Raw genomic sequence first — 27,717 nt, 5'->3', positions numbered from 1 at the left:
AAGTGATTTGAACTCCTTTATCCCCCAAAAAGCTATGTAAATTCAGTATACTTTGAAACAATCTGGCTCATTTACTGTGAGGAACTTGTAACAGAAAACCCACCAAAAAAATTAAAGCTAATACCTGCTCTCAATGTATCACCTTCCTCTGTCTCCCACAACAATCACAAAGCCACTTCCAGAGACTAAATTATTACTTTCAATGGAAGTCAAGGTCAACCCTGGAATTTTTGCTGTTCCATTCTATCTTTAATGCTTTAGGTGACTACAAACATGGCCCCACAGGTCTCTGAGTCATCCCCCTAAAGGTAGGGTTATTATGTCTTCTATCCTGGGGACCCTAGTTATTCATTTGATTAAAATACTAGGTGGTCTTCCTCTGACATCTGCCAAAATTGGCTTGACAGTTCTGGCTAACTCAGTAGGTTTCTTATTTCCTCCTCAACACATTTGTGTCCTTCTCAAAGAAGTGCCCTTCATCCAAGAAGAAATCTGTCCAAGCAACCTGGCCACTCTCCCATCAAGGCCACGCTAATAATTGCTCTTCCCAATGGGAACTGAAAACAACCACTCTTATGTGGAGTTCCCAGAACATAATAGTTTCCAAACGGTAACACCTCCACTACTTTTGAAAATAAAACCTCAGTGAAATAAGGGATAATCTCGACCTCTTAAAATTGTGGTCAAGGTCTTTGCTCAGATGCTGGAGGACCATAGCTCATGCTCTAAGAATTCCCTCTGATTCCAGCTCTACCACATCATTCTCTGGTGGTTTATTTTACTTCTGAGTTTTCTGGCTTCCTAACAATGTTGGGTCTTATTTGGTGATACCAACCAAAACCTAATAAGATTATTATCATTATGTTTCTTCCTGATATGTACCATGGGTTAGATCAAAGATGAGAAGACTAAAAAGGACAAAGAAAGCAAAGAAGTTAAGAGCTTCTTGGATGGAAAGAAGGGATTTACAGAAGTGAAATCACAGAACGGAGAATTCATGACCCACAAACTTAAACACACAGAGAATACTTTCAGGTAAGAAGTAGTGACTAGTTAACAGTGACTGTGTTCGTATGTGGAAGAAAAAAAAAATCAGTCTCCCTACCCTGTGCTTCCAGACAGAAATGTGCTAACAGGCAACATACTTTTGTTGTGAGGTCATTGGCCATTGTCTTAGAGATACTCAGTCAGCAAGTCAGGCTATCAGTCACTAACAGGAGACCAGCAGGCATTGCTCAGAAAGGTCTGATCTGCTTTTCCCATTATTTGGCAAGGCAAATCATGCTTGGCATCCATGTTTTTGTTCACTGGCCTAATATGTTCATGTAAGATCAGCTTATTAGAAAACATTATGGCTGGAGTTACTGTCATTGATTAACTTTGTATGGTCCAGCCAACTTCATAAGAGACTCTTCTCAGTACCATTTTAAAGAGTGTATTTTCTAAAGGTTGTAAATAAATTGCTGCGCAAAACTTAGATTTCCCTGTGGCCAAATACTTTGGAAATATTGGGTGAAACTAAATGAGTCAGATCTCTTTACCGCAGGACTTTGAGAGCCCTTGATGTTAATTTGCCTTGGGAGTCTCTAAGAAAGAGGAAGAGGGCATGCAACTGATGCTCCAATTTGGAAAACCCTCTTGCAGAGCTTCAGCTTCCCATCCTCATCCCCTCCCCCATCGTGTTGACTATCTGGGCGATTGATTTCAGGGCGGATAGACAAGTATATGCAGGCAAATCCTCACTTCTAGGTACAATGAGTATGGAGAACCTCCCATCAGCTTTGCAAAAGGACTCAAGTTGCAGAAGCCAGCCGTGGACACCTGGTTACCTGACTCTCTGTGCCCCATTCCTATACACACATTCCCTCCGACCGCTGGTGCCAAATTCCAATCTCTCTTATGTCACTGGCTGTTGTGCCAGGTGTTCTGGAAAAGAGTCTTGTGTCCCTGTAACGTGGATTCTCATGGGGCTGTTCTTTGGTAGCTGCCTTGCCTGTAGACCCTGTTTTTGGAACACGTATCAAATAAGAAAGTTCTAAGCAGGTATTGTGTAGAAGTCAGACTGCTCCTTATACCGAAGCATGTGTAACATTCAGGAGCAAGCTGAACTACTAGGGATGGATATTTCCAGCCGTTCTAAGACGCTGAGATGTTAGGTAAGTATAATTGTATCCAAACAATTTTTCTACACAAAAATTTGAGCAGAAATCTAGTCACAAGTATCCAAAAGAAAGCCTAAAGCACATGGAAGAAAAGATGTGTATTCAAAGCCTAAATAAAGTGTGAAGGAGTGAGAAGTGTAGAAACTATAGATGTTACTTGGGATTGGCAAGAAGGTGGATATAAAGTTTAAGTTTATTAGGAATTCATAGAAAAATCTAGAAATTAAGTTGAATCAGGCTGGTAAGCTGAGTGTAGAGCTTGCTGAAGTGCCCGTAGTTTAATGTGTTAAAGCCCTAAAACAGTGTCAGGTTCATGAAAAATGTTCAAAGAATACCACCTAATAATATTATTGTTTAATTACTTGATAGTTTAAAATATGTGCTGTAGGTACGAGTACGATTTTGTTAAGAGAAATAATGTTAAAAATCTGCTGGTAGAAAGAAGTTTGGTTAACAATTAGCAAACTTAACAGCTTCAGGCAAAGCTCAAATTAATAATTAACATGCCCATTGTTTGGAAATCCAGATAACTTGGTAACTCAAAGAGATAAGTCACAAAGGATGGCAACAGACTGAGCACTGAGAACCTGTAAATTGGACTCTTGCTTTAATATTTCTATGTTTGGGCAGAAAAGAAATGAAACAAGCTGCCACCATATTATTAGCTTTTGTTTAGCTGCCAACATACATTAGTTTTAGCTGCAATTAGAAGTTGATGCCAATAGCAGCAGAGATGCCTCATTTTGCTCATATAAAGTGAGGAGCTGAGAAGGGAGTAAGAGCCTTTATTTAGATTAGCTTAGTGCCTACCAGTCTAACTGAAAACAAGCTGTGTTTATGGCGAAAGGTCTGATGTTCATCTCGACTTTAACCTAGCAAAGCCAAGGATAGAGGAAAGAACCTCCTGGAAGAAATTTCCATATTAGTGGTACCCTAATGCTGAGAGCATGCCAGCACATCAGAGCAGAGGTGATGTGGACAGAACTCTTGTTCCTGTTTTGAGCATAGCTCCTTTTGTTTGATTTAATTACTGTTCCCTTTGATACACCCATTTTCTTATAGCTAGATTGTTTTCTCTAAAATGTGACATGAAAATCTCAATTCTAGGAACAAGTTAAGCACCCATCACCCAAGGAAACCACCAGTAACATTTTTTCTAGGTAGTCTCTATGTATAGACATTCAAAACAGACACTATTATAAATCTCTATTTAAAAGTGATTCTTGCATTGTACATAACAGTGTATGTTAGCTAGCCTTCTACACTGATGGATATAAGCCCACAGTTAATGTCAGAGTGTCCCACTGAGTGGACGGGTCATGATTTATTTAACCAGTCCCTAATGATGGGCATTTGAATGTCCAAAATAAAGACTGAGTGACACCTAGTGGAATCCAGAGAAGTTTCTATAGGCATGTGTTTGCCAGTCCTACCGAACACTGACATGATGAACACAAAGTGACAGTGAACTCGTCTTTGAAGATGGAGAGACCTTAAATTAACTGAAAAGGGAGAGTTCCTCTCTGGAGTCACAGGCCTTTAAGACTCTGAAAGAGTAATACCAGGTTTTAAGGGCCCCTCTAACTTTGATTGAGTTAAAAATGAGTTCATCTTTAGCCATCAAGAACCTAGAACAATATGTTTTAACTTTTTAACCTCAACTTCTAGTAAGAAATAAAATTTACATCATAACCCAGTACACATCTACATGTATATTTATAACTGAAACAAGCACATCAAGAAATGGTCATTTCCTTTGTTCCATGCAATGCCCTCTGATGCCTTCAAGTTCATTTTTTAAAAAGCTAATTACAGTCCAATAAATATTTTCCAGCCTGCAGCATGAAAAGCATAGTCCTAAAAGACATAGTTTATTCAGAACTACTTCATTATTTTAAAAGCATGAGATGTACACATAAGATCAATATTGGTAACTGTGTAATCTTGAACTCATTTTCTGTTTTATATTCTTCCTCTTGCTTCATAGCTAGAAACCCTGTGCCATTCTCTATGTGGAATAAGTGATACTAGACCGTGGTAATTTATCTGTTACAAAAGTGTCAGAAATCAGCTACCTATGTTCAGATATAGTTAAGAATGCCCTCACTACTTGTAAATGTGTATTTAAATAAGATTTCTCCTTTTTTGTGGCTGTATGTATAATATTCCATTGTATGTATTTTTACCACATTTTCTTTATATATTCATCCACCAGTGGACACTTGGGTTGTTTCCATATCTTGGTTATTGTAAATAGTGCTGCATGACCATGCGGGTGCATGTATCTTTCTGAGTCAGTGTTTTTATTTTCTTTGGATAAATACCCAGAAGTGGAATTGCTGGGTCGTATGGCTGTTCTGCTTTGAATTTTTTGAGGAACCTCCATAGTGGCTGCACCAATTTACAATCCCACCAACAGTGCCTATTTGCCCCCCCTTGTACAGCCAAGGAAACCCAGGGTAAGTGGCAGAGTGGGGACTCAGATTCAGACCTGTGATTCCAGCTGGACCCCAACTTACGCCTTGGACGGTTGTGAGGATCCATTGTCCAGTGAGGGCAGTGGAGATTTCGGTATGGGATGCAAAGCCTGCAGACCGACATCCCCTCCCTCCAAGGGGGTGGAGGGAGCTGCAGGGCAGACGTGTGTCCAAATCCTTTGCAGCCGCCCTGGAGGGAAGGCCAGCGAGGCCAAGGAGGCGGAAGGTGCTTCCCAAGTGGAAGCCGGCAAGCGGCTGGAGGAGCTGCGGCGCCGCCGCGGGGAAACTGAAAGCGAGGAGTTCGAGAAGCTCAAGCAAAAGCAACAGGAGGCAGCCCTGGAGCTGGAGGAGCTGAAGAAGAAGAGGGAGGAGCGAAGGAAGGTCCTAGAGGAGGAGGAGCAGAAGAAGAAGCAGGAGGAAGCAGAGCGAAAAGTCAGAGAGGAGGTAAGGCGGGTGCAGCTCGCGGCCTGTCCGGCATCTTAGCTTACCCAGGCCCCTGAGGACGTGTCTCTGGTGACCCATCTAGCCCTGGAAATAGTTTCTTCCCTGGTGAACTGCTGCTGCTCTTTTGAACATGAATTCTTGCAAATGCATTTGAAGGTTAATCAGCTTGCTGTGTGCTAGGCATGGTTCTAAAACTTTTATATACATCAGTTTATCCAATTCTAAGAACTCTCTGATATGGGTAGCCTTCTCATCCCCATTTTACAGATCAGGAAACTGAGGCACAGAGAGGTTTTGTTTGTTTGTTTGTTTGTTTTGTATTTTTCCCCAGGTTCCACTTGTCTTAATCCATGACCCTGTAATGTCCCTCAATAAAGAACAGTTAGCAGAGAAGGATGAAAATGTCTGCAGATTAGTTACAAGAACCAAGAGTAACATGATAGTTGTTTTTTGATATTTGAAAAGGCTTTATAGAGAAGATTTTCAGAAATAGTTTGGGGGTGTTTTAAGTGGAAGAGTAAGTAACTAGATTTTCACCGACAGGCACCGTGTTGTTCATTACTGTACACCCAGGACCCAACACAGCACCAGGCATGTAGCAGGAACCCAGTAATTATGAACAGATGAATTTGTTCCATCTTTTTAAGCAGAACTGAAAACAACAGATAAAGTTACAAGAAGGCAAATTTTGAAAACTGAAAAAAGTGTTTAATCAACTACTGTAAGCATTGCTACAGTTTACAAAGTGCATTTTTCCTTTCATCCTGAGGTACATTATTATCCTCATTTTATAGACAAAGAAGTGGGAATCAAATAGTCTGAGTGACTTGTGTGAAGTTACTTGACTAATAAGTGATAGAATTGGAACTGAGACCCAGCTTCTCCAACTCAGCCTAGAGCTTTTCCCACAAATCTTCAGAGATAGTTATCTCCCATCATTAAAAATATGCAAAAAGACTTTAGATGACTTGCTGACATGGATCCTTTACAAACATTCCCTGAACTATGGAAAGTTTGGATAAATTATTCCCAGGTCTCTTTCAACTGTAGCTCTTAACGAGCCAATGACCTTTGGTTAGGAAGTAACTGGAGTGATAGAGCTTTAGAATCGGACACCCTGCCACTGGCAAGCTGGCACCTTGGGGGAGCCTACTGGACTACTCTGAGACCTCTTATCCTTATCTGTGAAATACCTACTTTCAGGATTGTGATGACTAAATCATTGTGTTCAGGGTGCCTTGTACATGATAGGCACTCAGGAAGTCACAGTTATCACTATTGTTATCCAGAGGAGCAGACTATCAATGAAAGCAGAAGAGAAACGTGAACTCTGAGAACTGGATTGGACCTAGGAGATGGTTTGGTCTAATCTCCTACCAAGTATAGTGTCTTAGTTCCGGCTGCTGTAACAAATTGCCATAGACTGGGTGGCTGATAAGCAACAGAAACTTATTTCTCATAGCTCTGAGGCTAGGAAATCCAAGATCAAAGTGCCAGCAAATTCTGTGTCTGATGAGACCTCACTTCCCAGTTCAAAGACGGCGGTCTTCTCACTGTGTCCTCACAGGGCAGGAAGGGTGAGAGAGCTCCCCGGGGCCTTTTTTGTAAGGACCCTGTCCATTCATAAAGGTTCCACTCTCATGATCTAATCACCTCCCCAAAGCACCACCTCCTGATACCATCACTTTGGGGGGTTAGGATTTCAACGTACGGATTTTGGGGGGACACAGACATTCAGTCCATAACACACAGGATCTTTCTGCAACATCCTCTGACAGATGAATATCCGGTCCCTGCTTGAGAACGTCCAGCTTGAAAACTACAAAGACTGCATAAATCTCTCAGGGAATTGTTCATGGAAGTTGTGCAGCTTGATGAGAAGACGGGGGGAGAGTATTTTAGGCCAGGAAGGAAGGCACAGAGGGGTTCATGAGACAGATTGTAAACATCTGTGATTTCACCATAAGGGTGCAATATCTACATCATTTCAGATTTGTCAAACCATCTAAAATAATCTATTCAACTGAGGTGGGAACAACCGTGAAATCATCTCTTGTATAATTAGGTAAATATAGCAGCGGACATGTGCATAACTTTATCTCATTTGTCTTGACAACTCTCCTAGGAAGCAGGCAGAAGGGATACTTATTTTACATACACCAAATGGAAGGTCAGTGTCAGATGACTCAACAGGGTGATGATGGTGACAGCGGTGATGGTCACACTGAGCGCTGGGCTAAGCATTTTACATGGGCTTTCTCATCTAGTCCTTGTTAAAGCCCCAGTCAGTGGATATTATTATTATCCCCACTTTACAGATGAGGAAACCTAAGCACAGAACAGATAAGTAATGTGGCCAAGGTCACACAGTTGAGAAGGGGCAGCGCCAAAGCGCTCATCGGCAGTGAGACTCGCAAGCTCATGCTTAACCTCTGGCGGCGCCCTTGAAGAAGGGATAGCATCCTTTCTAGAACCTGGGTCTTTTTCCTCTGGGGCTACGGTCTTTCCCTTACAGCACTCTTTCCTTTTGGCTTGAAGCTGATATTGGCGTCGTTGTTATTTGTCCTTTCTCTCTTAGGAAGAGAAGAGGAGGCTAAAGGAAGAGATTGAAAAGCGAAGGGCAGAAGCTGCTGAGAAACGCCAGAAGATGCCAGAAGATGGCTTATCAGACGACAAGAAGCCCTTCAAATGTTTCACTCCTAAAGGTTCATCTCTCAAGGTATTTTTCCCCAGAAAACCTTCTTATATGTCTATTAAAATATAACAGAAATGTGATTTTAGCCCCTGATTTAGTTACTGATTATTCGAAGTTTTGCTTCATTTATCTTTTTTCTCCTTCTGTCAGCAATTTCACAGCTTCTTTTTGTTTTCAGGATATGGAAAGGAGAGAAAGTGGAGAAATTTGTATCTGTTATTTATTAGATCTTTGGTTTAATGTTAAAAGGACCTTTGACAGTTTTCTCACTGACCCACACTCTCCACATGCCTTATTACTTTGAACAATTAGAAATGGAAACAGGACTTCCCTGGTGGTGCAGTGGTTAAAAATCTGCCTGCCAATGCAGGGAACACAGATTCGATCCCTAGTCTGGGTAGATCCTGCATGCCACAGAGCAACTAAGCCCGTGGGCCACAACAAAAATAAATAAATTAAATTAAAATAGAAACATTTAAACTTTATAAAGTGGGCAAATATATTTTAAAGGTTTAAGCTGCTTTTCATGCTAATATCCATTTTTTTCCCTTTGTCATTATTAAGAGCAGGACAGCTAGAAATGGTACAGATCACATTTTAAAGCTGTTATCATGGGAGGAGACGAAATGTGATAGGCTCCTTTGCCAGGATGAGTTTGGTCTGACTACTGCTTTCGTAGAGCATAGCTCCTGATGACTCGGAAGTGCTGCTGAGAGAAAAGAGAATGAGCAGGGAGGAGCTGAGTCAGGGAGATGACAGGATGGTTGAGATGGAGGGCCAAGAGTACAGACTCCAATATATATTTTTGCTTATACAGTTAGCATGTTTTGAGTGCCTGGCGCAGTGAAAATACTCAACAAGTATTTATTGAATGAATGAATCTTCATAGACTGGAACTTTGAGCAGTTTTTATTTTACCCTCATTTTCCATCAACCTAGCTAGGTTACAAAGCACTGACAACAGGCAAAGCCAGTATGGAATCACAGCCAGGCTCCAGCTGGTGAATGTGTGCGTGTGGGTATCTATCAATGTGTGTGAAGTCTAATGTGCACACTAAAATGATCAAAAGCCAGTTACTTATGTTTTACAGTTATTACCTGTTTCACGTGAAAAACAGTACGTTTTACCCCTAGATAACTTTACTTAGTCTGTAGAATGGTCTGGGTTCCAGTGCACCATAGTTCTAACTCCTCCTAAATAAACTCCTTGTACTTGAATCCTCGTCTCAAGGGCTGCTTCAGGGGGAATCCAAACTAAGCCACGGGGGGATTTTCTTATTTAATGTTTGATATTTATAACGAATCGAATATGTGCTATGTACTGTGATGGCAAGAAGCACAAAGCAAGGTCACTGCCCCTAGGGCACTAATACAGTTGACTAGCCTCAGGAGAATTCAAGAATGACAGAGGTAGCCAAGTGCAGACTACTAACTCAGTGAGGTCTCTGAGTGGAGCAGAAGGAGGAGAGAGAGGCTTTGTGGAATAGGTAAGCTTCATTTATGGATCTGAAATTTGAATTTCATAAAATCTTCCTATGTCACAAAATATTCTCTTGATTTTTTTCCAACCATTTAACAATGTAAAATGTTCTTAGCTTTTGAGTGAGTGGAGAACGTGGGCAAATGGGCTATAGTTTGCATAGCCCTGCTGTAGGAGAAAGAGCAGAAAGACAAACCCTGCTCAGTTCAGACCATCTCTGTGCAGGCACCAGTCCCTCCCCAGTCTGGGTCCTTTTGTTCCTCGCTCATCAATAATTAAAGAAAACCATGTTCTCTCTCTTTCAGCCTTCCTTCAAATGCCACCCAAGCTAAGCTTTCCTTGAACTGTCTTGGGAACATGAGGAAAGAGTAGTCATCTAGACTTCTGATTTCTACTCTTTTTTTCAAAAGAAACTTCAACCCATCCCCCTCCTCCAAACATCTTTCTACCAAGTTTTCCAACTTAACTTCTCTACTGTTTCCATTAATCAGACTCCTGGGTCCCCAGAAAGCCATTTATCTACTCACTCTGGTAGAGAGGCACATGTGAGCAATCACTTAAAGTTGATATGTAGAAAAGAAACAGCACATTTTTAATTTCTGTATGACAGAGACGTGCTTTCAAGAACAGACAGTCTAGTGCTTTTCTCCATAGTACGTGCCTTGAAGAACTCGCCGTGGCTCTTGTTTTAGAACTTTATTTCATGTCCTACGATTGAATTTCTGCAACTGTTGATGCCCTTGGCCCTGTGTCTTTTATAAATGGTCACAAGCTAATATTGTCAAATGCCAGTGGGAGGAGAAACATTTGATATTTGACCTCAAGATATTATCAACTGGTGTATTTTGTTAAATTCTCATGACATATTCCTTGTCTGAGAAGCTCAGAACCTGGTTTCTCATAGTTAAATTATGCTAGCAGTGAATGATTTTTCTTATATAAGACATGCGAAGAATAAGTTTAAGTAAATTAAATTTAGAATGTTTTTATCATTATTGTTTTCATATATTGGTAGTGGAGGGAATGTGGAGTAAGGAGAGCTCCAAATTGCTGAAATGTGTGGGGTTTTCCCCTGTGTTTTACTGGGACAACACTGCCACCTCTTGGTCTTCAGAAGAACCAATTTCCTTCTTTAAACTCCCTACACAGAACATTTAATTTACAAATTTAGTGCAAATTGTTACATTACCCAGAGTCACTAAGTGCAGGAATCTTCCAACAAGAGTATATCAGTAATGGATGGTAAGTCCTGACAAAATGTGATAATGAAGTCAAGCTGTATTGAATACTGTAGATACAAAAGGAGAAGTTAGAGTCTGAGAGCCTCTATAATGTGAATAAATGTGATGGCCAAGGTTAAGAAGATGATGCCTGTGTCAGAACAGTGCTAGAGGTGCTACAAAGAACAAGTCTCATCTCTGCCTCCCCTCTGGGTCCTCATCTCTGTCCTTCCCCCACGCTGAACGTTTCTCCATTCTGCACTCCCATCACTCTGCATGCCTCTTGGTTCCCTGAATCTCTGTATGTGTGTTGCTTTGCTAGAAATGTCCTCCCCTCTGTAACTCATGCCCTCCCACCATCACTTTCATGAACTCATTTATACAGCTGTGTAAACTATAAACTACAAAGCTCAGCTGAAATACCAGAACGTCTGAAAAGCCTTCTCCAACTCCCCCATTTTCTTATCTTCAACATGGTACCTACCGTTCAATTTCTAAATTTTCACTTATGTGTTCTACTAGTCTCCCTTACAGACTCCTTAGAGAATAGGAACCCCATCTTACACATCGTTAGGTGTTCAACTTTATATAATAGGTACTTACGTATAATCGGTTGGTTGGTTGGTTGGTTGGTTGGTTGGTTAACTGACAGGCTGTCAGGGTTAAAAATAGAATGGATAGGTCGGTGAATAATATTAAAAGTGCCAGTGCATTGTGTGGTTCTAATGTATTTTACCCTATTCAACTGGGAACTTTTTCCTCCAGAAATGCACTTCTAAGTTTATGTTAAAATCAGAAAAATAAGATTTAAGACCCTTTACATCTCATAAACTCAGGGATACCTATAGCATTTTTTTTTGCATAAAGTTTTATTTTTAATGAGTTTGATTTTATCTTTGTAAGAAATCATTGGAAAGGATGAAGTGCCCTCACCAACGTCTATAAAAGTATTATTCGACTGATATCAGGAGTGAAGCATGTTTTCCAAAAAGCTTAAGGGTATTTATTGTAATCCACAACTCCCAGGCTAGCAGTCCAGAAAAAGCCACTGACATCCTGAAGATTGGAGGGGACAGTCAACTGCACCAGCCTAGGGTAGCTGTAGTCTAGTAGATTCCTTGGCTGCCTGGAACCCGTGTGCTTTGCACATGCAGTGATGTGCAGAGAAGGTTTTACTGTTTGCTAATGACAGGTGATGCATGGCAGAGGATATTTCTAGCCAGGAGTTGGGTATTCTGGGGAGTCAGCAAATATTTGCTAACTCATAAAGAACATCTGGATTTGAGTGATGCAGTTGCAGTAAAATTCAATGTTTGATTTAGCAGCTTTAGTTGTAGCAAAATTTCTGGCTTTAAAAAATAATAATTTATTAAAAATGACTAAACTGCCCACCAGTGTATATCCATAGCAGTTTCTCTGGGCTTATTTTCTTAATTCCCACTTGGATTGGTAGGGCCTTCATGAGAGCCCTCAGCCATTCCTGATAAGCTGTGTCCCAGTTTCACTCATCCTCACCCCAACCTTCCACCTTCAGGGCAAATTAAGTTCAGCAATAGGCTTGACAGCTATCAAATTAGAAAATCAGGCTCAGCAGTTAGTGAGTAATTCACAGTTCCTGGTTATCTTTCTTGTATGTACAAATATCAAATCAATATGTTGTATACCTAAAACTAATGTAATGTTATATGTCATGTATACCTCAATAAAAAATATTGAAAAAAATTTGTTACATCAGAAAGCAAAAGCAAGAAAAAATGTTAGCCTTGAAATGTAATTATTTTGCCATTGATTTATATTATTTCAGAGGCATTTTTATTCCATTTGTCTAGTCTTTCTCCAGAACTTCATATTTTTCTCTCCTCTGCCCGTCCTACCTTCATCTCCCAAGCCTCATTATCAAATACCTTACATGTAATTTTCCTCTCTAGCAGAGGTGCCGGGCACAGAACCCTCACACTCTTTGACTCCTCGGTGCTTTTATTCCCCAGGTTCAGGGAAGATAGTAGTATGGGGTGGGAAACTCTGTTTATAAACTGAAAGTATTAACTGGTTTTATTTTTTTCCAATTCCTAGATAGAAGAGCGAGCAGAATTTTTGAATAAGTCTGTGCAGAAAAGGTAATCTGGCTGATTGCCGCATTGAGAATCATCATTATATGCGTGGGAAAATTGCATGTGTGGAAAAATTCTCTCATTTTTTTTTCAATCTTTATTGGAGTATAATAGCTTTACACTGTGGTACCAGTTTCCGCTGTACAATAAAGCGAATCAGCTGTATTTATACATATGTCCCCATATCCCCTCCCTCTTGAGCCTCCCTATCCCACCCCTCTAGGTCATCACCAATCATCGAGTTGATCTCCCTGTGTTAGGCAGTTGCTTCCCACTAGCCATCTATTTTACATTTGGTAGTGTGTAAATGTCAATACTACGTTTTCACTTTGTCTCAGCTTCTTCTCCCCCACCCCCTTCCTCAAGTCTGTTCTCTACATCTGTATCTTTATTCTTCCTCTGCCACTGAGTTCATCAATACCATTTTTTAAGATTCCACATATATGTGTTAGCATATGGTATTTTTTTTTCTCTTTCTGACTTACTTCACTCTGTATGACAGATTCTCATATTTTTACGTATATGTGTATGTGTTTATTTACTTAACAGTGGTGTTAAATCAACTCATCAAGCAGCAGTAGTCTCCAAGATTGACAGCAGACTGGAGCAATACACCAGTGCAATTGAGGTGAGATATGTCTTCAGAGTTAACGGTCAAACAGAAATTGACTCCGATTATACAAATAATCATAGAAACACTTGGGATAGTAATCAAGTCCAGGAGTTTAGAATGTTAAGGATGCTTTATAACTAGAGAGAAAACAATAATAAAGATAAATTATAGAAAAGTTTTAAATTACTGTTTAGCATTTTCCACCTGTATCCTTTAGTTAAGGTGTTATTTTTTTAATGAATTTGTTGTATTTAATTATATTATTTATATGTTCACAAATATATCCTCAATATTCTTAATTCCTTATAAAAGGTGTTTTCCATACATAGTTTAAACAGGTCCCTTACAACCATGATTAGTCCTCTTTTGTGTATAAAAACTTTTCTTATCAAATAAATTGATAGTATAAATTAACATAAAGATGACAGCCAGCTGGAACTTGATCATCAATTTCAAACTGATTGTTTTATATATGAAGGATCATAGTTTCGTGCTTCTGTCTAATCTAACTTTTTTTCCACCCAATTGACCTAAAGGTTTTACTCTACTTGGAAATAATGTACTAGTAACGAAGCACTAGGAGGGTAGGGTGCCATTGACCAAGATGTGATCCTGGTTTTTTTCTCCTTTGTGTAGACTTTAGTCAATGGTTTTAGTTGCCTGCTGTGAAGTAATTGGATCAGTTTGACTTGATTTTCTCCTCTCCTTTGTACTACAGCGTGGAGATACCTATAAAATAGTTCATAACAAATGATGAGAGGGAATGAGAAAGAGAGAGGTCTGGATGATTTATCAAATGAGTAATCAAATCTTAACATTCAAGAGAGATTTTCAGAAGAGTAAATGTCCACTAAAATATAAGACAAACTGCAGACAGTTATTTTCTGTGGTTGAACTGATCACAGCTCTAGCAGGGTTAATGCAGCCAGGATGGCTTCGGCCTTTACATAGTCCAGCGATGGTGCCACTCACCCTGACTGCCCACCTCGATGACACGTGCCACCAGTCCCAAAGCAGGACCAGGAGAGAAACTGCATGATTTGGGGTATGCCCTTCACTACTGCTGCAAAAGTATCTTGAATGCACACCTTTCTTTTTTTACACCCATTCATTCCTCCTTCCAAGGTATTTTCCATGAGGGGGTCTCTCAGTCTTTCAATCTTTTAGCACATCCCCATCTTCAGTCCTTGGCATATGCTGTTAGCTCTGCGTGGAATGGTGTTTGCCCCTTCCTTCACCAGCCTCTTTCAAGTCTTCCTTCAGATCTGGCTTTAAATGTCACTTCTTCAGAGTAGCCTTCTTTGCCCCCTTAAACTAAGTACCACGGTCCTATTGTGTGCTCTCTTGGTGTGCTTACGGCACCACACTCACCTCTCACAGCACTTATTGCAACGTGAAATAATTCTGTGCAACTAGTTACTGTCACTCCTGTTAGAGTGGACTGTCCTGAGTACAGCCATGTTCCCAGAGCCTAGCACAGCGCCCTACATGCAGCAGGCACTCAAGAAGGGTCTGTTGAAGCACTGAAGTAGCATATCACCCTAACCGTAAATGGGGTCCCAATGAAAAGCATATTTTACTTTTGAAAGATCCTCTGAAGTAGATATAATGGTTTATTTGGCGGTAGAGATGTCGTCGGAAGGTACTTTTAGTACAGAAATTATGACTCTCATTTTTGGTGAAGGCATTTACACAATGAATTTGTTAAGTGAGCATGTCAAAGACAAGCTCACTGTAGTTTTACCAGAACAAACTTACCAGCACCAATCCTAAAAATAATTCACATACTTCAGGGAACAAAAACTGCAAAATCTGCGAAGCCAGCAGCCTCGGACCTTCCTGTTCCTGCCGAAGGTGTCCGCAACATCAAGAGCATGTGGGAGAAAGGCAACGTGTTCTCCTCCCCCACTGCATCAGGCGCGCCAAATAAGGTGAGCAGAGGATTGCTGTCTTTTCATGTTGGAGGTTGGGGGGGGGGGGGGGGGTTCCTTTTTATTTATTTTTTTGTTTTTTTAGGAATCACATAGTTAATTACAAAAGCAGTGAAGGAGGTATAATTCTTACTTTCTTTTGCAATGACCACAAAAGCAAGCTCAGAAAGAACGTGTTCCTGAGACTAATCACCTGTGCCCTATGCCCTGGCCACAGGCCTTTAAATACAGTGCCTGGAGTTAATCACTAACCTTGGGGTTGGGAGGAGGAGGAGCGCAGAGGGAAGAACACCAGATGACATACTCTTTATTATTTTTTTAATGAATTTATTTATTTATGTTTATTTATTGGCTGTGTTGGGTCTTTGTTGCTGTGTGCGGGCTTTCTCAGTTGCAGTGAGCGGGGACATACTCTTTAAACATCGTTTAAGGTTTATTTTCCTCCAAATATTCAGTATAATGATCAATAATTGATCAGTGTTATGTGAAATAATACTGAATAGTATTTTAAGGTTGATTTGAACATTTCTTTCCAGGTAGCTTTTTTCTTTATTTAATATTGGATGCTTGACCTTTTGTAGGAAACTGCTGGCTTAAAGGTGGGGGTTTCCAGCCGCATTAATGAATGGCTAACCAAAACCCCAGATGGAAATAAGTCACCTGCTCCCAAACCTTCTGTAAGTAGCTCCCAGCTTTTCTGAATTTCTTTGATAGCTCAGCTTCTAGCAACAGAAGAAAACAGGCTCTTGATCTGTTTGCCTGGGAAAAACAAGGCCCCTGTACTGGGTTGTGACTGCTGAATAACAAAGGAGGAGGCTTCAGATTGAGAGAGAATAGAACCGAGCAGCTGCACCGTAATTACCCAGAAGGTAAAATGGAACCATCATCACCTCTCCACCCAGAACGCTGAGGCAGTTCACATTTACACTCTTAACTGGTCTGCATGTTTAACTTCCATTCTATAAATTACAGCTAGGAATTTGAAAATGAAAATGTCAAATTATCTTGGCCATTTCTCTGTCAAGAGCACCCCTAGACTTATTCCCAAAAGAATGTGTACTTTGGCTATTTGAACCCATATTTTCTAATTTGCCTAATTTCTGTAACAACACAAAAATACAGTTATTGGGTAGTTGTTGAAATAATTGCTGTAATTTTCTTGTCAACACCTCCAAAGGAAAGCCATTAAAAAAAAAAAACGTAAAACTAGAAACTATAAAAACTGGTTATGAATATTATTTTTGGAAATTCAAAATTTTCTTATTAAGTGTGGCTATCTTACTATAAAAATATTCCTTTAACCTTTTAATTGAATGTATATGATAATTGCCTTGCATTTATCATTATAATCAAAAGCCTAATTAAGCTCTCTACTGTATACTGGTGTGCTTTCTCTAAGTTGGCTTTTATACTTTTGTTGGTGCCCAAGGCAGCAAAGACTCAATTGTCATAACCACCCCATTCCAGAGGCAGAAGGAAAGCGTTCCAAACCCTAGGCCTGCACCGCTGAGCATTTAATTGCATTCATTGGCTGTATATTTAATCTCCAAAGTCACTAAAGTTTATCACTTTTCCAACTTAAAAAGAAAAAAATGGAAATATTTCCATATTCTTCTTGGGTACAATTCCTTGTAGTCAATTAATATTCAGCCTGAGATTCTTTGCATAAGGGCCTCACATGAGATGGAAACCCAATTTACAATTGGAAAGTCTTCATATATTGAAAAGAGAATCTTTTTCCTCTCCCAGTAGATATAGGAAAGGGGGCCTATAAAAGGAGACAGTCCAGGCGAGGGATCACACCCACAAGGTATGTGATCTTTACTGCCTCAAGTGTCCCCAGCACTCCAGGTGACAGAAAGAGTGGAAATTATTTTTTTAATGGCAGTTTATATAAAGTTTTGTGGTTCTAGACCAGTGATTATTAACCTTTTTGAATTACGGACCCCTTTGAAAACCTGATGAAATCTAAGGACCCTCTCCCCCAAAACATTACATATTATACAAGTCCAGCAAGTTTGTGGACCCACTGAAGATTTCTCACGATAGCAAAGATGAAGAGAAAAGGTATATGTTTTTCTTCTTTGATGAGTGTGGTACATTGCTACAGGAGATGGTCACTTTTTCACGTGTATTTGCAACCTATTTCATTTCTATCCTAGATTATACTCCTGTATTTGGTGCAGAACTTGACCCATACTCTTTTATTAAGACTTTAACTGATAAGCCTATCATCTATGTCACCCTAATGGGAGGGTTAAAAAGACTCAGTACAGTCATTATTACAATAGGTATAACTGAGTCAAGGTTTCCACAAAAAGCCATTTTCGGGAGTTATTGACGGCCTCCTAAAAATGGCAGGACGAAAAGGCATAACAGGGAAATTACAGAATCATTGCCTGCTTTATCTAATATTTAGTCAGTAATCTGCTAGACTGTTTACTAGAGGATAGAGGAGAAAAGGAAAGAAGAATGTGGCGCAACTAGTATACATCATAATTACCTCTTCTTCCCCGTGCCCCATTGGATTGTGTAGACTCGCGTGGCTTCCTGAATGAAGGCCAGGTTGAAAGAAAGCAATATGTGATTGATGTTGTAAATAAAAGGCCAGTTTGAGAATATTGTACTTAATAAGCAACTTTGAGCTTTGTGCACATCCCAAGGGCAGTAGACCCAGCTGCATGCCACGTTGTGAATTAGCAGTATGGCAGTCTGTTTGGGAAAAGACGTAACTTGGAGTTCAGCAAGGCAGGAGGGTAACTCACAAACACTACGGATCCAGCAGAAAAGAAATGAAAATGTCCAGTTGCTGGAAAGGGCTGGACGGATCTTGCAGATACATAAAACTTGTCAGGCCAAAGGTTAAGTCCAGGAAGGCAGCTTAGAAAGGCGGGTCTAGCAAAGATTTTGTCTGGGTCTTGTCTGGGGGGGTGGGTCTCACCCTGGCGGCCTGCAGCTAAGATTTTTGTAGTCAGAGCCATTGTGCTTTATATTCCTTCTGTATAATTTGAACAAGTTTTTGAGGTTTTAAATTCATTGCTTCCCTCTTTTTTAAAAATTTTCTTACACTAGCCTCTTCAGGCATTTGTTTGCAGCCTGGCCCCTCTTGGCAGGCATGTGAGTTTGACACTCTTGGGATCCCGGTCAGGCTGATCCTGAACCCAGGATGTGAGAGGATTACCTAAAGACAGCAGCAAATAGGAGGCTCCCAAAGGCCCCCTTCTAATTAGGGACCAGAGGTGATTTATTCTCAACCCCTTGTTTATATTCCTTGGCATAGTACATGGGTGGAGGGGAAAGCCTGGGTTTGTGTTTGCAGATGTGGCACGTGGCCAATAAGGAAAAATCGAAGAGAAATTCTTTTACCACAATAGTGCTCACCCAGTGAACCCTCAAGAAGCAGGAAAAGAGTAATCCATGGGATTAGTGTTCAGTTCTGAAATTCACTGAAGAGAAAAACCATCCTCTGCGACTAGTTATTTATTTTCATATAATTAAAAGTGCCCCAAAGCCTGTCGAATCAATATTATTTGGAGTCTCGGAAAATTAATAACTTATTTAAACATTGATCTACACCTGATTCTTTACTGGGACATCTATTGCTATTTGTGGGTAGAATTTACAGGGCTTCAGTGTAACTTTGTAACTGGAACTCACTTCTGAGTATGTCTATTGTATCTGGTTAGTCTGTTCTTTGTGTCTAAACTACATGTTATATGCAGCAGTTAAAATGCTAATTTGTCTTTCCTTTTGTTTAAAAAAAAAAACCAACGTTGTCTTTCTCAGCTGAATTCTCTTCTTCATTCTTTGATCTCTGGTTGACTGGAAACCTGCTTCCCTGCCTTCATTTCTCCCTCTTCTTCTGGAGTGGGTCTTTCTCTAAAATGTAGGCTGGTCAGGTAATTTCATTTATATTTCCCATTTGATTTAAAATGCCAATTTACCACTTGAATGTTAATATTTTCTTAAAATGGGCTCTTTAAACTCTTTAAGTGATCTCAGAAGATTGATAGGCAGGATTCAAGGGAAATACAGATTCATTTTCTTTAGTAGAAGAGTATTCATGTGAAAGAAAAATATTTTTCTTATATGAATCAAATAAATAAAGTAGTAATAGCCACTTCCCAGAGCTTCCATTAGCATGTTCCTAATTATAGTTTCCAAATTTTTAAAACAGTCTTCCAGACAATTTGGCAGCTTCTACTTACATTGGCGTATGTAGTGGAATTCTTCAAAAACAATCTGATTTGTTGCTTACTGGTTCCAAGTTAAATAGGTGTAAGTCTCTAATAGAATATCAGGAATCCACATCACAGTGAAAATCCAGAAATTCAGTAAGATTAAGGGAAATCTGAACTGCTTCACATGGTACTATTTAACCAGTGCATTTCCAGTGTTGCAATCTGAATAGTACCTGTTTTTTAAAAAATACATGCCCATTTAGACGGGTGTCCATGGGTAAATGCAGTTGCTATTAGCTTTGCCTTCCTAATGAGGAAAGGGTTTGCCAAAATAAACATTACTATTTCAGTAAAACACATTTATTTTCTACAAACTACCTTTGCCAAGTACTCATATAAGCAAATGCTGGAGGAAAAGTAAATGGAAACAGAAATTTGGATCCTTTTCCAAACCAAATTAATTATGAGGTAGTAAATAAAGAATCAAAGATATGTAGCTGTTATCGACCATATTTTAGTGTTTTCTTCCCAAGATCTTCACGTGTTCTCACATATATCATCAACTGTCAGTTCCTCTTACGGGTACACTTTGTAGTCAATGCTTAATGGCATGGGGCTGGGTTCTCCTGACACTTCTGAATTACCACTTGCTCCTCGGGAAACAAAAAATGATTTTAATCTGAGGAGAATGCAATTAGAAAATGTTCTAGCTTGGGCTCCCCAGAAGCAAACCCTAAAATAGTGGTTCGTGTGTAAACAGTTTACTTGGGACAGGAAGAAAACACTACAGGAAGTGAGGCAGGAAAAGAAGGCAGCCAATAAAGAATGTTTCTTAAGGAAGTCACTCCATGGGCTATTAAACGTAATCCCTCTGGGAAAGCCCGACAGCCACCACAAAACACCTGCTTCCGAGTTACCCCACCTGAGGCCTGAGCGAGTCTGAGAAATATTCTTGCACCAAATCTCATGGGTGAGTGGCTGAAGACTGATCCTGGGGGTGTTCACTTTGAGCGTCCAGCCTGCCTCCTGGGTGAGCAAAGTAGGCACCTGCAGCCAGAGGACGTCCTCACGCAAAGAGATGCAGTGTGGGCCATTGGCAGTCCAGCTGTGTGCATTAAAGCCGTAAGGGCCGGGGGCCACAGGCAGGGCGCCGAAAGAAAGTTAATTGGCAAGGAGTGAGGTGCTTATCCAACCCGCCCAAAATTATTTAAAACTAACCTATGCGCTATTCACTTCTAAGGACATAGAAAGTTAAAAATTGGCTATCTCATGTTAAATATGCTTACATTCCAATGTTACTGATCAATAAACAGTAAGTCCTTGGTGAATGACAGGACCTAAATGCTGATAGTTTCAGCCCATTCTCGTGTCACACCATAGGTCAGGGTCTATACAAAGACAAACAACGGCTAATGCTCCTTTTGATTCAACCCATTTCAGATCACTAGGATAAAGTGTGTTACACAAATAAACAACAGATGTGGTGATTTATTTAGAGCTGGCCAGAAAATATAAAGAGCCACCTATCCATTTTTTCTGCTTTCTCTTCATTAGGATTTGAGGCCAGGAGATGTATCTGGCAAGCGGAACATCTGGGAAAAGCAATCTGTGGACAAGGTCACTTCCCCCACTAAGGTAATCTACCAGGAGATTTTTCACGGGTGCTTTTCCTGCTGTACCCTGCAGTGTGATGATGTCCCAGGGTCAAATAAGAAATAGTGCCTAACCACAGAGTCTTGCCTGAGTAACCATCAGTTAAAGACCTATACGTGGTACAACGAAAGGCAATGTCACGGAGCCTTCAGCATGGTAGGTTTGTCACTTATACAAGGTAAATAGTCTAGATCCGTGGGATGGTTCCCAGTAAGACGTTCTAGAAACACCATAGTAGTAGGAGTGTTGACAACAGAAAGCTGTGTGGTATAACCATGGTCTACATTTCCTCACAAGGTCCAGGCTTGGAGACCAGAATTTGTAGATCGCCTAGGAAAGAATGTCTATCTCCCTGAGTAGTTTCAAAGGGGTTACATTGCCAGCAGCCTAGGACTCAAGGCTGATATGGCAAAAAAAAAAAAAAATTAAAATAATATTTAAAAGTTACCAAAATTTGCTACCCTATAAAACTAATGGCTACGAATGCTTGGATTTGTCTTTATTTGGTCTTCTGCTCATCCTTCTTAAAGGGGCCTCTGGACAATATCTAAATGATGCACAACCTAAAAATAGGACCCCTTGTTATACAGGAAGCTAATTCAACTCCTAATTCCCCATTCAAGTAATAATTCCAGTCTTCTCCCTTGGCGGAGGGAAAGCTGAAAAAAGAAAAATCAGAGAGCAACAGTAAGTAAGATTAGAATAGTCTGCTTATGGGCTGATGTAGAACTCTTTACCCAGAAGCACTTTTTAAGCAAACTCAGGACTGAAGAACATCTCGAAGGCAACTGAAGGATTTCTACAAGTCACCGAAGGGAGAGAATTGCTTCATCTTTCCTACTTTCTACGTGCTGTTAAGTCTGGTGCAGTTGCCTGAGTGTGTTACTCCATCTTCTCTATTAGTTAATTGTTATTACATTCCAGTAAAATCCACTGGCCCAGCCTCTCTACTTAAAGTGACTTTTAAATAACTTTTCTAAATAATTGCTAAATATACTAAAAGTACCACTAATAATTATCACCATTACAAACCACTAACATGTAACGAGCATCCACTATATGCCTTCTCAACCTACATTATCTCACTTGACCCTCCAATCACCATTATTATTACCTCCATTTAGATCTGAGGAAAATGAAGCACAGAGAGATTCAGTAACTTTGTCAAAGTCACACAGCAAATAAGGAGCAAAGCCTAGATTAAACTCAGGCAGTTTGATCTGAGCCTGCATTCTTGACCATTATACATGCTGCTTTTTCTGAGGAGTGCATATGCAGCAGAAAATATAAAGTTCTAAATTTCCTTGTACACTTTTCTTCTGGTGAAATGGAGGGGAATCATTTTTTAGTGGTTTTTTTTTTAAAGAAAGAATGAACTTTTGTTGGCCTAAGCCATTCTGACCCTTCTAGAAATGACCTTTCAGAAATGACAGTCTAAATGTTTATATAGTCTCCTTTCTGAGTAGGGGATGTCAGCTGTCCATAGGCCATCATCACAGGTTTAATAGGTCCCCTCTGGACATATTCCTCTGAGCCAGGATTCTAGGAAGTAGAGTAAAGATATGATCTGGAATGGTAGGACTCAGAGAACACCATTCACATGCAACACGAATGGTAGTCCCTGGAATTGTGCAACATGATGGTACAAGATGGAATGGTGACAGAGTGAGACTTCATGCACACCACCCCCTCTTCCTTGGTCTATACCACAAAACTCTTTCTACAGTAATAATAATAACATAACCAGCAGGCCCAGAGCTGAGTTTATGAGATAGCAAAGTAGATAGCTCCTTTGGTCCAAAATGTCAAACTCACTAGTGTCACGCAATAATTCCTTTGAAATGAAACTATACAACACATTTGAAATTGCGGTTTCACAACACTTTAATATTTGTAAATACCTCAATAAGGATTTTTAGCAGCTAGCGGAGGAAAAGAAACAGTGTGCAATAAGACCATGGGTCATATAAGTTTCGAGGGTAGGGGTGTAAGAATAGGAGGTAGGAAATGAAAGCCCACTTTACCTTCATGCCTTGATGTGGCCGAGACTGGGCCATTCAGTCATGTGTGCTGTTACTGCAACCTACATTATAGAGTCCTGGCCCTTATAGTAGAGTTTAAAAACAATTTTCTTGACCCTGAATGCCATGAGCAAGGCTCAAGATCAAGATATGAAAAGGGGAATATAAAGAAGAAAGAAAGAGGAAAGCAAAAAAACCAACAGAAGAAGGGACAGACTGAAAGAAGAGGAGCATATTTGAATAGAATGCCAAAAATAATCCTCCCTTTCATAAACATTTATTCCTGCCATATTACAATTCTTTTTTTTTTTTTTTAATTCTGACACAAAATATCTGGCTGAAACACCATGGCCTGCCGACTTAAAACTTTCTTCTCTTAGCAGGTTTGAGACCGTTCAAGAAAGAACCCGAAGTAGCCGCTCGAGATGCTGGACCAGCTCAGTTGAAGAGGGCTAATTTGCTTTGTTTTATATTTATGTTGATTTACTAAATTGGGTTCATTTCCTTTTGTTTTGTTTTTCATTATCCCAGTAAACCCATGTATATTATCACTATATTTAATAATCACAGTCTAGAGATGTTCATGGTAAAAGTACTGCCTTTGCACAGGAGCCTGTTTCTAAAGAAACCCATGCTGTGAAATAGAGACTTTTCTACTGATCATCATAACTCTGCATCTGAACAGTGATATCAACCACATAGGAAGTCAACGAAAGGAGATTCAAGTTGAAAATTGCCTGAGGAACGTGTGCAGTATCCAGAAACATGAACCACAGTGTTCTGTTTTGTTTTGTTTTTAAATACAGAAGTCATGTTGTTTCTGCACTTTAGAATAAAGCATGGAAGAAATTATCTTACTAGGCAATTGTGACACTTTGTGAAAGTAACCCGTTTCAGATTTGAGATACTGCAATAATGATTGTCTTTAAAAAAAAAAAAAAAAAGATGTACTGTTAAGGTATTACTTTTTTCATGCTGATGAATATCTAAATTGGATTATGATGTTAGCTGACAGTGGTACTGATTTATTTAGTTTGGTTGCTTTGTGGATTTCTTTGGTAGTGATAGTGAACCACATTTTAGATGATGTGATCATGTATGTATGTGCATACACGTATACAAACACACTAATGCTAGAAAGCTTTTTTATGTGCTAGGCTATTATATTTAGCAGTATGTCCCTGTAACTAGCCAATATCACTGCTTTTTAAAAATTAAAAATCACAATATTATATTAATATTTCATATTTGCCAATAGAAACATGGCAGAATAGGTATCGTTATGTTTCCAATGCCCAATAACCTATAAGAAAAAGAGATTAGAAGTGTCAAAATGAATTGACGTTTTCTATAAAACATAGTATTTAGTTTATAATTAAAAGCAGTCTTGAAGTCCAGTGTGAATTGTACTAAATCTCAAAGCTTGCTCAAAACTTCATTCTTAAGAATCAAGTTCACAATAGGTTGGCTTAGATGCTATCTGAGGTTTCTTCCTTCTCTAAAATTTAAAGATGAGAATTTTAGTGACAAAATGTACAGATTGGAATTCCATGAATTTGGCTTTGGCTCATCTCTGGAAGCAGAAAAGTAAGCAAAAGCCAATATTTGGGAGTCATGACAGTACTTCCATCTTTAACATACTGAAACATCTTTTTAGTTAAACTTTTCTACCATTATTAGTCATTAGTACTTGCCATAAGTTGATAATGTGTTGAACTTTCAAAAAACATATGCAATTTTTATTAGTTCTACCTTTTTCCCCAAGAGTCTATCAACTCATCATTTGTACACACAAAATCCAGATATCAGGTCTTATTTTAGCCTATAAGCATTCATTTGTTCTTCACAATAGATGATAAAAGAGTACTCCAGTGTCTTGGCAATATGTTCTAGCATAGAGATATACATATAGTGTAGTTCTATAAATGTATACCTCATAACTTGCCAAAATTGTCTTAGTCTCCATTCCTGCCATAATGAGGGAGCCTCTCAAATGATTCTTTTCTAATCCAGTGTTCCCCTGGGAGAGCTAGCCAGGGTAGTGCCGGCATGAGGAGTGACCAGTGCCTTCCAAAGTCTATTTTTCATTAATCAGTAGAGTTGTTGAATCCTCTAGCTTTTAGCACACCTGGACCAAAGAAAGTAAAGCCAGCAATATTGCACAAGTCACCCATCCATGACAGAGTAGACATGAGTCTATGATAAGATGAACTAGAATTCACATGCAGTGCCTGAGTTAGCATAGATTCCCAGCATTGGAGCGAAATGGATCAAAAGTTTGAATTAAGGCCTATGGCGAGATAACATTTCTTTGTTGTGCTTTTGAATAAGAGCTTCTCCTGATCACTATTATATATTTTTTCTATAAAGTCTAAATTTAAGAAGAGAATATATCGGTTGATCCTGACTTTTATTCCAAGATTTAGATGGAATAAGTTTTAGGGTAGAATTTTGTTCAGTTTGGATTTAATTTTTTGAAAAATAAAATCCTTGTTTACTTGTTTGATTACAATTCTCTTTGTTATCTTTTTAAGAGGTAAAACTGCAAGGTGACTAGCATGTTCTGTGAATCTGCCATTCCTAAAAATTTTATAAACACAATATTTTTCACTGATAATTGATCGCTGCAATAAATATATATTGTGAAAATGCACCCACAATAAATGGAATTCCTCCAAATGTCTTTGCCTCACTTATTTTTATGTACTATATTGATTACAAGAGTTCTATCTGATGTAATAAAGATGATGGTATAGCAAAATGTGTATTTCAAATTGAGTCTTGGTTTCATTTTTTAAAGAAGAAAGCCATTTGATATTGTTAAATAATTTTTATTACAGGCAATTTTCCAACAAAATATTAAAAATTGCTGTGGTAGGGACAACTGACCAAACCTATATAGAAAAGGTTGAAAAGAGGGATTAAAAACCTTCTTCAAAAAAAAAACATTATCAGGTGTTCCTTCTTTCTCATTCCCAGTGTAGTCACGTCACCCCTCTGGCTCCTGCAGTGGCAATACTGTTTTCCCAAAGGCAGTGTCTTTTACAGTAGAAAAACCCATTTAATATATACTGTTTGTTTGTAGACTACTTACTATTTGCAAGGCACTGGTAATTACATTTAAATCCAAAGATAATCTTTCATAGTAATTTTATATATTTATGTAGCACTACTTGAAATCTGAGGTTCTTCTCACAAAAGTTTTAAATTGTGAGTCTGGAAGCCCTGAACAGTCCCCTAAGTCCTGTTCATAAGATTGATAGAGTTAATGAAATTACTGTAACTTAAAAAATATTTCCATAAGATGGTATGGAAAAACCTGAACAAACATTTTGGCCAACCCAATAATTAGTACTTGTGACTTCTACATTCTAACAAGAAGGGCTCTATGTTTAGACAATAAGTTATCATCAAAGTCAATCACAAAATTTAGGTAATGAAAAGAATACAATCTGTAATACTAATACCAAGCTGATAGGATTAGGGATGGATGAACATTAATCTTACAACATATGTATTCAGGATTTTATCTCAAAGATGTTACAGTGTTCTGTGTAATGTAGAAACAGGTCTGTATTGTAGGGTTTTTTCCTACTCCTGCTTGCATGTGTGCTCCAAATGGAAGGACAGTTAAGAAGATCTCATGACCCTAAATATGTGTTTTTCCACAGGAGGAAGGAGATGGCCTAACAAGGTCTTAATTTGAGTGCTATGTCTATTTGTGTTCAAGCTTATTAATCATGTTGTCCAAACATTCTATATCATTACTGGATATTTTTTTCCTTTATTCTAGCCATTACTGAATAAGGAATATGAAAATCTGCCTCTATAATTATGGATTTGTCTATTTCTCCTTGTAATTCTGTTAAATTTGCTTTCATATTTTAAAGTCATGTTTTTGGTGCATATATAAATCTAGAATCATTTTATTTTCAAAGTGAATTGAATTTTTTTAATATTATAAATTGACCCTCTATTTGTAGCAAAGATTTTTTCCCTTAAAATTTATTTTTTCTATTCTTAACACTGCTACCATGGCTTTCTTTTGGTTAGCACTTGCATGATATAAATTTACTTTCCCCTGTTACTTTCAAGCTCCGTGTGTGTGTGTGTGTGTGTGTGTGTGTGTGTGTGTGTGTGTGTGTATTTGTATATATGATATAACTTTCTCCACCCCTTCACTTTCAACCTTTGTATATCTTTAGTTTTATTTTTTTTAATGAATTTATTTATTTATTTTATTTAATGGCTGTGCTGGGTCTTCATCGCTGCACACGGGCTTTCTCTAGTTGCTGAGAGCAGGGGCTACTCTTCATTGCAGTGCGCAGGCTCCTCATTGTAGTGGCTTCTCTTGTTGTGGAGCACAGACCCTAGGCGCGTGGGCTTCAATAGTTGCGGCACATGGGCTCAGTAGTTGTGGCTCACGGGCTCTAAAGCACAGGCTCAACAGTTGTGGTGCACGGGCTTAGTTGCTCCATGGCATGTGGAATCTTCCCGGGGCAGGGCTCGAACCCGTGTCCCCTGCATTGGCAGGCGGATTCTTTACCACTGCGCCACCTAGGAAGTCCTATCTTTAGTTTCAGATGCATGTCCATTTAGACTGGTGTCCATGGATAAATGCAATTGCTATTAGCTTTGCCTTCCTAATGAGAAAAGGGTTTGCCAAAATAAACATTACTAGTTCAGTAAAACATTTATTTTTTACAAACTACCTTTGCCAAGTACTAAC

The 27,717-nt window shown here is 39.2% G+C and overlaps 1 protein-coding gene across 9 annotated transcripts in view; it reads left to right on the top strand.

The window, feature by feature from the left end:
- The window catches only part of CALD1 (caldesmon 1), a 183,938-nt gene extending 158,176 nt beyond the window's left edge, over positions 1–25,762 (top strand). For 7 of the 9 annotated variants that reach the window (XM_057732924.1, XM_057732925.1, XM_057732923.1 and 4 more), the window contains 9 exons: positions 893–1,035; positions 4,825–5,083; positions 7,662–7,802; positions 12,552–12,595; positions 13,139–13,217; positions 14,996–15,133; positions 15,715–15,810; positions 20,869–20,949; positions 23,369–25,762. In XM_057732924.1, the coding sequence (XP_057588907.1) occupies positions 893–1,035; positions 4,825–5,083; positions 7,662–7,802; positions 12,552–12,595; positions 13,139–13,217; positions 14,996–15,133; positions 15,715–15,810; positions 20,869–20,949; positions 23,369–23,377 (990 nt within the window). In that variant the 3' untranslated portion in view covers positions 23,378–25,762. The remainder of the gene's footprint in view (positions 1–892; positions 1,036–4,824; positions 5,084–7,661; positions 7,803–12,551; positions 12,596–13,138; positions 13,218–14,995; positions 15,134–15,714; positions 15,811–20,868; positions 20,950–23,368) is intronic. The other 2 variants (XM_057732927.1, XM_057732931.1) reach the window with 1 other exon arrangement.
- Positions 25,763–27,717: the final 1,955 nt, after the last annotated feature.

This window comes from Hippopotamus amphibius, chromosome 4, assembly GCF_030028045.1.
Source record: "Hippopotamus amphibius kiboko isolate mHipAmp2 chromosome 4, mHipAmp2.hap2, whole genome shotgun sequence".
Lineage (NCBI taxonomy): Eukaryota > Metazoa > Chordata > Mammalia > Artiodactyla > Hippopotamidae > Hippopotamus > Hippopotamus amphibius.
This window is presented reverse-complemented; position numbering and strand designations above follow the sequence as displayed.